This window comes from Moschus berezovskii, chromosome 4 (genome assembly GCF_049115385.1).
Source record: "Moschus berezovskii isolate FMDL1 chromosome 4, NW_MosBer_1.0, whole genome shotgun sequence".
Lineage (NCBI taxonomy): Eukaryota > Metazoa > Chordata > Mammalia > Artiodactyla > Moschidae > Moschus > Moschus berezovskii.
This window is the reverse complement of record NC_142463.1, coordinates 93,019,512-93,032,270: the sequence shown is the minus strand read 5'-3', so window position 1 is coordinate 93,032,270 and position 12,759 is coordinate 93,019,512. Positions and strand designations below refer to the sequence as shown.

The following is a 12,759-nucleotide window of genomic DNA, read 5'->3' as shown; positions in this document are numbered from 1 at the left end:
GAATGCCTTCAAAGCTGGTAGCCTAAGTCCTTTATCTTCGTCCTTTTTCAAGACTGTTGGCTAACTAAAGCCTTTGTACACTATGTCCATATATACATACATATATACATATTTTAAAGTAACTTAATTTTTTAAGTTTATTTTTGGCTGAGCTGGGTCTTTGCTGCTGCACAGGCTCTTCTCTAGTTGCGGACAGTGCAGCAGCTCTCCGCTACTCTCCAGTTGCGATGTGCAGGCTTCTCATTGTGGTGGCTCCTCTTGAAGAGCACAGTCTCCAGGAGGTGAGGGCTTTGGTAGCTGCAGCTCCTCATCTCGAGAGCACAGGCTCAATAGTTGTGATGCATGGACTTAGCTGCTCTGTGGCATGTGGGATCTTCCAGGATTAGCGATTGAACCTGTGTCTCCTGCATTGGCAGGCAGATTCTTTACCACTAAGCCACCAGAGAAGCCTTTTCATATATATTTTAGAATCAGTTTGTCAGTTTCTTAAAAACAGACTTTTAGAATTTTGATTGGGATTGTATAGAACCTAGGTATCAATTTAAGGAGAATGAATATTATTATTAATAACATGATTATTAATAATATGTGTCATTCTATCTATATTGTATATCAATAAACACAGTATATCGCATCAATTATTTTAGGTCTTCATTGATTTATTTCAGTGATGTTTTATAGTTTTTAGGGTAGAGGACTTGAACATCCTTCAGTAGATTTACTCCAAGGAATCCTTTTATATAATTATAAATAAATTTTAAACATTTCATTTTCTAATTACTTATTCCTAGAAAAAGTCTCTCATGCTGAAAACATATGTATAAATTCTGCTTAAATTTTTTTCATAGATTGAAATTTAATCTTTAGGAGGACTACCTGAATCTCATCCTAATCCACCCATTTTTTTTTTTAAACTAAGGTAAATGATTTCTGAGAGTCATACAAAAGGAATGCAAATTTTATTCATAAATGAATAAACTACATTCAAGAAGGCATAGCAAACATTTTGGTTGGGGTAAATTCTATACTTATTTGTAAGACCATACCATTAAACAGAACCTATAATATATAAGATACAAGCATGATCATACATAAGATATATATCATATCACATATATATCACATATGATATATATCTTATATATGATATTATATATTTTATATCATATATAAGATATAAGCATTATTATTATAAAGATTCTCAGAGAAATAATTTTTCTTGCGTGTGGGGTGTAGGGTATACAGAAACTCTCACTGAGTTTCTATTGCTGCTCTAAATGGCTAAGGATTATAGATACTGGCATATCTATCTTGTTGTTGTTGCTGTTGCTAAGTCACTTCAGTCGTGTCCGACTCTGTGCGACCCCATGGACGGCAGCCCACTAGGCTCCGCCATCCCTGGGATTCTCCAGGCAAGAACACTGGAGTGGGTTGCCATTTCCTTCTCCAACGTGTGAAAGTGAAAAGTGAAAGTGAAGTTGCTCAGTCTTGTCCGACTAGTAGCGACCCCATGGACTGTAGCCCACCAGGCTCCTCTGTCCATGGGATTTTCTAGGCAAGAGTACTGGAGTGGCTTGCCATTGCCTTCTCCGATATCTATCTTAGTGATACTTAATTAAATATATTTTTGAGGGAGTAGCAGGCATTATGAGGTTACTCTGTGATTCAGAATGTACCTAACTTACTAAAATTTTTATTTAGAATTTTTAAAGTTTGTTTTAAAAACAAATGTCTAAAAAATGGCAAATTTATTTTTAATCAAGATTTTCTTTAAAGGATTTACTTGTGTATTTCTCAAAAATGAAAGACTCATAAAATTAGATGCAATAACAAAATGACCAGAATCAGCTGAGAATGATTGATATCTACCCACTGCTTATGGGCATATGCACACTGTGGTTTGTTTAGGGTTTTGGAAAATTCATTATCTAAGCAGGAAGAGCAAGAAGGGATAGAGAATAATACAGCATAAACAGCTTCTAAATCTCTACCTCCATCTTCACAGTCTTCAGGGGCTTTGGCTTTCTTACAGAGACGAGGATCCAACCAGGTGGTTGTCTTGGTATTGTGGCTGTAGAACAAAGACTTCAATTAGAAACAGTAAAGTAAAGGGGGAGAAAAGTATTTCAAAAGCAAAGATAGAAAGTGAATAAAAGGCATATGATGTTTGAACATTTATCTCCTCTAGGCTTCATTTGGATACCTCTGATTCAATAGTCCTGTTGTTCTCAGACTATTACTTCAAAATAGTCATAAAGGAAAGGTGATGCTGGAGGCACTAATTGAGAATGAAGGCTCTAAAGAAGGGATAAAATGCTAAGTGCATAATAACATGTTTATCTAAGCAGTCAAAAATGTTTCAAAGTGGGGGCACATGGCCCCATACTGTGCCAGAAAGCTGCCCTTGAAAGCCCTGCTTTCTTGCTGGCTGAATTCCTTCCTCTTTCCAAAAAACACTATATTTCTTAGGTGCCTGTGATGTGTGGGCACTGTGTTGGGGATTGGGAATAAAGAGATGAACAATCAGATAGAGCCTCTTCCTTCACTGGGATTCTCTGAGAGTGAAATAATGTAAAAAGTTTTAAAGTATCTGTTTCTGCAACATGCAAGTAAAAATCATAGGTATAGTAAAACTCAACTCTACAAAACTAAGTTTTCAACAGTGAAATGAAAGCCGTGTCCGACTCTTTGTGACCCCATGGACTATACAGTCCATGGAATTCTCCAGGCCAGAATACTGGCGTCGGGTAGCCTTTCCCTTCTCCAGGGGATCTTCCCAACCCAGGGATCAAACCCAGGTCTCCCACATAGCAGGCAGATTCTTTACCAGCTGAGCCACCAGGGAAGCCCAAGAATACAGGAGTGGGTAGCCTGTCCCTTCTCCAGCAGATCTTCCCGATCCAGGAATTGAACTGGTGTCTCTTGTGTTGCAGGCGGATTCTCTACCAACTGAGCTATCAGGGAAGCCCTCTCAACAGTCTGGACCACATATTTAACAGGAAAAAAAAAAGAACAAAAAGATCCTTCTCATCCCTTTTGAAGTAGGGCACAATGCTTTTGAAAAGCGACGTCTTTTCATTTCATTATAGGCCACGATCAGTTAGCTTCAGACCCAGGTCACCATGCAGTAAATACTAATGCTAAAACAAAGCTATAACACTGCTGAGTAGACAGAGTTATACTTTGAGTATCTGAAATACGAGGATATTAAAGAAAGAAAAATCCTGGGAGAAAATATATAGGAAGGCAATAAAATACAAATTAAAGCTATCATCAAACCAGAGGAAGAAGAACATGTGATCAAAGGAGAGACTAACTCACTAATCTCTATGTTGACCATTCTTAGGAAATGAAGCCAGTGGTTTCAAGGAATTAATCACACCTCCTGTCCCTGGGATTCTCCAGGCAAGAACACTGGAGTGGGTTGCCATTTCCTTCTCCAATGCATGAAAGTGAAAAGGGAAAGTGAAGTAGCTAGTCGTGTCTGACTCTTTGTGACCCAAAGGACTGAAGCCTACCAGGTTCCTCCGTTCATGGGATTTTCCAGGCAAGAGTATTGGAGTGGGGTGCCACACCTCCTATACCTTTCCTAACTCCGGAGCTACTTACAGAGCTAGCTATGCAGTCACTTCCCACACATTGCCAAGTCAGATACTAGTTGGTAGACTGTGGAATACTTTTTTGGTATGCTGAAAATAGATAATCTTAGTAAGAGAAATCAGGATTGTTGGTGTTACCCATTCTGTCAAAGAGATAATTTCCCCAAACCAAAACCAGTAAAATCAGTTTCAGCAAAATGAAAATGATCAGGACTAAGTTGCCTACGAGTATGTAGATTGTTCAGTTCAGTCATAAGTCGCGTCAGACTCTTTGCAACCACGTGAATCACAGCACGCCAGGCCTCCCTGTCCATCACCAACTCCCGGAGTTCACTCAAACTCATGTCCATTGAGTCGGTGATGCCATCCAGCCATCTCATTCTCTGTCATCCCCTTCCCCTCCTGCCCCCAATCCCTCCCAGCATCAGAGTCTTTTCCAGTGAGTCAACTCTTCACATGAGGTGGCCAAAGTATTGGAGTTTCAGCTTCAGCATCAGTCCTTCCAATGAACACCCAGGATTGATCTCCTTTACAATGGACTGGTTGGATCTCCTTGCAGTCCAAGGGACTCTTAAGAGTCTTCTCCAACACCACAGTTCAAAAGCATCAATTCTTCAGCACTCAGCTTTCTTCACAGTCCAACTCTCACATCCATACATGACCACGGGAAAAACCATAGCTTTGACTAGATGGACCTTGGTTGGCAAAGTAATATCTTTGCTTTTTAATATGCTATCTAGGTTGGTCATAACTCTCCTTCCAAGGAGTAAGCGTCTTTTAATTTCATGGCTGCAATCACCATCTGCAGTGATTTGGGAGCCCCCAAAAATAAAGTCTGACACTGTTTCCACTGTTTCCCCATCTATTTCCCATGAAGTGATGGGACCAGATGCCATGATCTTACTTTTCTAAATGTTGAGCTTCAAGCCAACTTTTTCACTCTCCTCTTCCACTTTCATCAAGAGGCTCTTTAGTTTCTCTTCACTTTCTGCCATAAGGGTGGTGTCATCTCCATATCTGAGGTTACTGATATTTCTCCCGGCAATCCTGATTCCAGCCTGTGCATCTTCGAGCCCAGCGTTCCGCATGATGTACTCTGCATGTAGTTAAATAAGCAGGGTGACAATATACAGCCTTGACGTATTCCTTTTCCTATCTGGAACCAGTCTGTTGTTCCATGTCCAGTTCTAACTGTTGCTTCCTGACCTGCATACAGGTTTCTCAAGAGGCAGGTCAGGTGGTCTGGTATTCCCATCTCTTTCAGAATGTTCCACAGTTTATTGTGATCCACACAGTCAAAGGCTTTGGCACAGTCAATAAAGCAGAAAATAGATGTTTTTCTGGAACTCTCTTGCTTTTTCCATGATCCAGCAGATGCTGGCAATTTGATCTCTGGTTCCTCTGCCTTTTCTAAAACCTGCTTGAACATCTGGAAGCTCACAGTTCACATATTGCTGAAGCCTGGCTTGGAGAATTTTGAGCATGACTTTACTAGCATGTGAGATGAGTGCAATTGTGCAGTAGTTTGAGCATTCTTTGGCATTGCCTTTCTTTGGGACTGGAATGAAGACTGACCTTTTCCAGTCCTGTGGCCACTGCTGAGTTTTCCAAATTTGCTGGCATATTGAGTGCAGCACTTTCACAGCATCATCTTTCAGGATTTGAAATAGCCCAACTGGAATTCCATCACCTCCACTAGCTTTGTTCGTAGTGATGCTTTCTAAGGCCCACTTGACTTCATATTCCAAGATGTCTGGCTCCAGGTGAGTGATCACACTATCATGATTATCTTGGTCGTGAAGATCTTTTTTGTACAGTTCTTCTGTGTATTCTTGCCACCTCTTCTTAATATCTTCTGCTTCTGTTAGGTCCATACCATTTCTGTCCTTTATCGAGCCCATCTTTGCATGAAATGTTCCCCTGGTATCTCTAATTTTCTTGAAGAGATCTCTAGTCTTTCCTATTCTGTTGTTTTCCTCTATTTCTTTGCATTGATCGCTGAGGAAGGCTTTCTTATGTCTCCTTGCTATTCTTTGGAACTCTGCATTCAGATGCTTATATCTTTCCTTTTCTCCTTTGCTTTTCGTCTCTCTTCTTTTCACAGCTATTTGGAAGGCCTCCTCAGACAGCCATTTTGCTTTTTTGCATTTCTTTTCCATGGGGATGGTCTTGATCCCTGTCTCCTGTACAATGTCATGAACCTCCATCCAGAGTTCATCAGGCACTCTATCTATATCAGATCTAGTCCCTTAAATCTATTTCTCACTTCCACTGTATAATCATAAGGGATTTGATTTAGGTCATATCTGAATGGTCGAGTGGTTTTCCCTACTTTCTTCAATTTCAGTCTGAATTTGGCAATAAGGAGTTCATGATCTGACCCACAGTTAGCTCCTGGTCTTGTTTTTGCTAACTGTATACAGCTTCTCCATCTTTGGCTACAAAGAATATAATCAATCTGATTTCATGTGTAGAGTTTTCTCTTGTGTTGTTGGAAGAGGGTGTTTGCTATGACCAGTGCGTTCTCTTGGAAAAACTCTATTAGCCTTTGCCCTGCTTCATTCTGTACTCGAAGGCCAAATTTGCCTGTTACTCCAGCTGTTTCTTGACTTCCTACTTTGGCATTCCAGTACCCTATAATGAAAAGGACATCTTTTTCCACCTATAATGTATACCTATAATGCTATAAAGAGCAATACTGCATAGGAACCTGGAATGTTAGGTCCATGAATCAAGGCAAATTGGAAGTGGTCAAAAGGGGATGGTAAGAGTGAACGTGGACATTCTAGGAATCAGTGAACTAAAATGGACTGGAATGGGCAAATTTAACTCAGATGACCATTATATCTACTCCTGTGGGCAGGAATCCCTTAGAAGAAATGGAGTAGCCATCAAGGTCAACAAAAGAGTCCGAAATGCAGTACTGGGATGCAATCTCAAAAACGACAGAATGATCTCTGTTCGTTTCCAAGGCAAACCATTCAATATTATAGTAATCCAAGCCTATGCCCCAACAAGTAATGCTGACGAAGCCGAAGTTGAACGGTTCTATGAAGACCTACAAGACCTTCTAGAACTAACACCCATAAAATAGCTAGATTGCTAGAGAAAAAAAAAAATCATAGACATATCTAGCTATACCAATTTCAAAATTGCTACTTAAGAAAAGCTTAACTTTAGTTCCAAAGACCCAAACTTGGTATTGCTACATCAGCAGATGGAGGTGATCCGCTAGGATTTTACTCATTATTCTCCAAAGAAAGGAAACACTCATGGGGCTTATACTCAAAACAAAATAGCTAAAGACTATCAGTTCAGTTCAGTTCAGTTCAGTCGCTCAGTCATGTCCGACTCTCCGCGACCCCATGAATCACAGCACGCCAGGCCTCCCTGTCCATCACCAACTCCCAGAGTTCACTCAAACTCATGTCCATCAAGTCGGTGATGCCATCCAGCCATCTCATTCTCTGTCGTCCCCTTCTCCTCCCGCCCCCAACCTTTCCCAGCATCAGAGTCTTTTCCAGTGAGTCAACTCGTCGCATGAGGTGGCCAAAGTATTGCAGTTTCAGCTTTAGCATCATTCCTTCCAATGAACACCCAGGATTGATCTCCCTTAGAATGGACTGGTTGGATCTTCTTGCAGTCCAAGGGACTCTCAAGAGTCTTCTCCAACACCACAGTTCAAAAGCATCAATTCTTCGGCAATCAGCTTTCTTCACAGTCCAACTCTCACATCCATACATGACCACGGGAAAAACCATAGCCTTGACTAGACGGACCAAGACTATAGACCTATATTAATAGTCTCTCTTTGCAAACTCATGATTTAACAGCAGCAGTAACACAGACCAATCGCATTAGCTACAGCAAACAAGAGAGCTTTATCTAGCAGCATATAATATTCAAGTATATTCTAGATATTAACCCTTTATCAGGTATATGGTGTGCAAATACTTTCTATCTCATGGGTGGCTTTTTCACTCTGTTGATTGCTTCTCTTTGCTGCACAGAAGTTTAAAAGTTTGAAATAGTTCCACATGTCTATTTTTGCTTTTGTTGCCTGTGCTCTGGTATCACGTCCAAGAAGGCCTTGCCAAATTGAATGTCATGAAGCTTTTCCCCTATGTCTTCTATTGCTTCAGATATTACATTGAGGCCTTTAATAAATTTTAATAACGATTACTGATAAAAACATTTATTTTATAAATTCTCCCCTCTGCCCCCAGAAAGTACTAACTTACCTGTTTGCAGGATGAAGTACTGTCAGATTCAATATCTCATAATGTGCTTCTAAAGACATCTTAGCCTCTTTCAGTGACTCTACATTCTACTTGGGGGTTTAGTTCTAAAGTTAATATGAAAGTGAAAAATCTAAATTACCCTTAAAAAAAAAGTCCTTAAATTGTCCACAGAGAAGAGCATATCTGATTTTGTCCATTTTTGTATAATCCTGATCATTAATACCTATATAAATGTATAATGTAATCAATAAAGTACCACATATGGTAAAAAAAGAAAAAAGAACACTGTACATAAAATATACATCTTTTAAACAATACATTCTCACTTGGTATAGTACAATGCTCACTGTATGGGAAAGCTGTGGAATTTGGAACATATTGAGTCAACTGGTGTAAGTCTCCCACCTCTAATTCCTTTCTGAGTACATACATATTTTTGGAGTATAATTCAGCCCCAGTATTTTAATTGTTATTTAACTGTTATAGTGTATTACCTTACTGCATTCATATTCTGCCTCTGGGCAAAGAACTTTAAAGAGAATTATATCTGCATGGCAACATAAAAATACTTCATATTGTATATTTGCAAATTATTTGTATAATATTTGTTTTCAGGTACAAATATAAAATCTTATATTGATCAAATACATATTGTATCTTATAAACCAAAAAATGTATTTATACTTGTATTAATAATGCATTTGCATAGAATAGTTTTATTTTTTGTGAATTTATATTGTACCAATTGCTCTGAGGATCAGTGATATTTTCCTCCTATATTATTTAACTATATCACCTGAATACATCAAACTGAAAGTCTAGGTCTGAAAATATTTAACTAAGAATAAACATGGCCTCCTTCCAAACGATGATAATTTGTGAAATGCTCATTAAGATGGACAATCGATCCAAAAGTTTTCAAAAAAAAAAAAGGCAAAGCAAAATACCCTTCATTCCTTGCATTTTTCATTATTAGTGATAAATCTTTTAATTCTCCTATCTTCATAAAACTAGACATCAAATACATTATTCCTTTATCCATATCAAATAAAAATGAAATATCCTCCAGGGAAACAGATTAAGAATCAGCTGTAATTTGTATGAAAAAAATTTTTTAAAGAAAGAAAAAAGAAATGGAAGTCTTGTAAAATTAGGTTACAAAAATTGAAAGGCAAGTCACACAGTGACAGGGCACGTTAGGAAAGACACAAACATTTGCTTACTCAATGAAGTAGATCATCCCTGTATCAGTGTAGGCCATTTCCCAGTTTTTGGGCAGCGGTTCCAGATTTTCATCTCGCATCATATAATTTCTAAAGTCCATGGAACTGTTTGTTTGGTTGTAACTTGGGACGGTCTTTATCCAATCAGACGGCTCAGTATGCCTCTCTCTATTTTCTGCTATTCAAACAGAAGAGTGTGAAAAGGAGATAGAAGTTACACTCTCTTCAAACAGTCCTATTTGTAACAAAATGCCCAAATATATACTGGAAATTTCCTTGTCTGCTATGTCCATATTCTGTTGAAGACAGAATTTTCTAACTGTTGAAAAAACAAATATACTAATTTTTTTTCATTTGCAAGTGACATTAACTCTGTTCAGCACCTGTGAAACTAGTCTGGGAAAGAAGCAAAAAACAACACTAGAATCAATTCTGTATATACTAAATACATAAATAAATATATCAATAAATATTATACTAACAAAAAGAAAAAAAAAAAACTAAAAAAACAAAAACATTACACTAACAATAATAGCCGTAGCAGCACCTTTACAGTTCATATGTCAGGCTCTATTTTAACTGTTTTATATATATTAACTCATAATCCTCATAGTAAACCTGTGCATATATATTATCACTATTGCCATTTCAAGATGAAGAAACTAAGGCCCAGTAAAGTTAAGTTAATTCAGGTTACACAGCTAATAAACAGCAAAGCCAGGATTTGAATTTAAATGGCCCACAGCCTTAACTGCTGTATGTATCAAGCTGCCTTGTGCACATTTAATACAGGCCTTTAAAATAATACTAGTTTTTAAAAATTAAACTCAATAGACTTCCTGTTGTTGAATTTAATTGTATATTGGTGATATTAAAATCCTTTGAGAGTCCCAAAGTTCACAATGTAGGTAAGAATACTAAAATTCGGTTACTCTCTAGGGAGTTCACAATTCATGTACATAAAACTTGTTTCTAGAACTTAAAAGATAATATAACTGTCATAATTCCACACTGCAGGCAATGCCTCAGAATCAGAGATCCTTAGAACAGGCCCTAGATATCACTATGTGCCATCCTTATAGTACTTCCACTCCAACCATCCTTTATTCAACCAAGTTCTATAAAGCCTTAATCTTACTACCTTTCCCTGTTTCTCAGCCCCATCCTTGCCCTACTTACCCAACTTAAATTCAGTGATCTACCATTATAATTGCTCCCTTGTAAAAAAACTCCTGAGGCCTTTTGCCCCACCTTACTTTTATCATACTGCTTGACTTAACTATAATTCTATTGAAATCTTACTCTCTACCTACTTTTCACCAGTGTATGTAGCTGAACGCAGGTGACACTAACTAGTTCACTTTTAACTCATGATCATTAACTTCAAGAGGGCATTTAATGATGCATGACAACCATAGGACATTTCTTTAGTCCATTCACTCTGACTCTCCTAGATAGCTTTCATATCTTCCTTCTTAAATCTTCTGCCTTATCGGGAATTTCATTTGATGACCCTGTTTCCTATTTCACCAAGAAAATATAAGAGAAAGAGAACTACAAATTCCCACCATCATATATTTACATAGTAACTGTGCCCATTTTACTCTAACTTCTGTTACTATGAAAGAACTCTGTGTTTCTAGCAGATAGACTCATCCCCTCTTGCCTACAGCAGTTCATTCTCCCTCTCTCATATATCACCAATCTTTCTTACCTAGTAGACTATATTCATCCACATAAAAACAACGTATTTCTCCATTCTATGAAAGGATATTAAACAGTTCTTTCCCTGCTTCCCAGCAACCCCATTCCATTTCTCTCCTTTTTACACCAAAACTCCTTGAAAGAGTTTATACTTGCTACCTCCACTTCCACTCTTCCATTTGCCACCGGAACTCCAACAAGGCTTTTGATCTCTCATCAATAAAACTGCTCTTATCAAGGTCACCACTTATGTCTACATAGCTATACCCAATGATCAATTCTCAGTGCCCATCTAGCTTGAGCTATCAGTAGCATCTGACGTGACGGATCACTCTTTCTTGGAACATTCTCTTCTCCTGACACTCTCCTGGTGTTCCTTCTATCGCACTGGCTCTTCTCAGTCTCCCTGATATCTGTATATCAGAGTGCTCTCCCAGGGTCCAGGCCTTGGACCTTTCCTCTTTCTACACTTACTCTCTTGGCAATCCCATTCAGTGTCACTGTTATACAAGCTATATGCTGATGGTGTCCAAATACATATTTTCAGACCAGAACACTGACTTTTAAATCCAATTTTAAACAAGACATTTCCATTTGGAAGTCTAATGAACTTCTCAAATTTAAATATCCCAACCACAGGCCCTTTTCCCAATGCAAACTGACTCCTCTTAAAACCTCTCATCTCAAAATATGCAACTCCATTCTTTTAAACACTCAAGTTAAAACCCTTGGAGGGGCCTTTTGAGGTAGGAGACAGTGGGCCTCCGGGCCAGACACCTGGTGCTGGTCAAGAGGAGTTAAACCACTCCTGAGGTCAAGGAAGCCTCCCTGGGGGTCGAAAGGGAGGGGGCCCCACCCCATAATAAGTGTAGACATGCACCCACCAGCTTCTGTGGTGGGATCCATCTTAGCAAAAATGCATCTTGGGAAGGGTCCATGGACCAGACAGGTGTGAAGAAATAAACAAGAAAACTGGCCAAATAGAAACAAAGACCCAGAAGGACTGCCCTATAAAAATGATGTAAATCACATCTTTGCTCCTCCTCAGCCAGCACACCAGCATTCCTCTCAAGGGGCGTGTCTCTGCCTAGTTTCCGATTTACTGGGCTCCTCACTCAGGACACTGATACCCTTTCCCTCTGGATGTGTATTTCTGCCTTATTTCTGTGTTAAATAAACTGTTTTTCTGTGTGTTCTCACATACACTGTGCTATGTCTCTAATAATAAACTCTGTACCTGTTTTTACAGTTTTTGCCTCCTTGACACATTCTTGCTTTCCAAGAGGGGCAAGAGCCAAGGGCCTCTTTGCTTCTAGCCTCTAGTCCCTGGTGGTCTGGTGGTGAAGATTCCAAGTTTTCATCCAGGTTCAGTTCAGTTCAGTCGCTCAGTCGTGTCCGACTCTTTGCAACCCACCATGTCCATCAAGTCGGTGATGACATCCAGCCATCTCATCCTCTGTCGTCCCCTTCTCCTCCCGCCCCCAATCCCTCCCAGCATCAGTCTTTTCCAGTGAGTCAACTCGTCGCATGAGGTGGCCAAAGTACTGGAGTTTCAGCTTTAGCATCAGTCCTTCCAATGAACACCCAGGATTGATCTCCTTTAGAATGGACTGGTTGGACCTCCTTGCAGTCCCAGGTTTAATTCCTGGGTAGGGAACGAAGAGCTCTCTTCAGGACCACTCACTGCTCTCCCTCCGTGATTACTCCGACTGCTCTCTCATACCTGATATCCAGTCTGGTGGCAAATGTTACTGACTCAATCCACTTCTTACCTCTCATGCTTTCATTGAGTATAGTGAAAGTCACTCAGTCGTGTCTGACTCTTTGTGACCCCATGGACTGTACAGTCCATGGAATTCTCCAAGCCAGAATACTGGAGTGGGTAGCTGTTCCCTTCTCCACAGGATCTTTCCAACCCAGGGATCGAACCCAGGTCTCCTGCATTGCAGGCAGATTCTTTTACCAGCTGAGCTACTAGGAAAGCCCTGAGTG

At 39.4% G+C, this 12,759-nt stretch overlaps 1 protein-coding gene across 4 annotated transcripts in view; it reads right to left on the bottom strand.

The window, feature by feature from the left end:
* MAGI3 (membrane associated guanylate kinase, WW and PDZ domain containing 3) overlaps positions 1–12,759 on the bottom strand; it is a 263,400-nt gene that overhangs the window by 72,498 nt on the left and 178,143 nt on the right. For 2 of the 4 annotated variants that reach the window (XM_055402961.2, XM_055402964.2), the window contains exons 5-6: positions 9,064–9,241; positions 1,992–2,071 (exon numbers count right to left, since the gene is read on the bottom strand). In XM_055402961.2, coding sequence (XP_055258936.2) covers positions 1,992–2,071; positions 9,064–9,241 — 258 coding nt within the window. The remainder of the gene's footprint in view (positions 1–1,991; positions 2,072–9,063; positions 9,242–12,759) is intronic. The other 2 variants (XM_055402962.2, XM_055402965.2) reach the window with 1 other exon arrangement.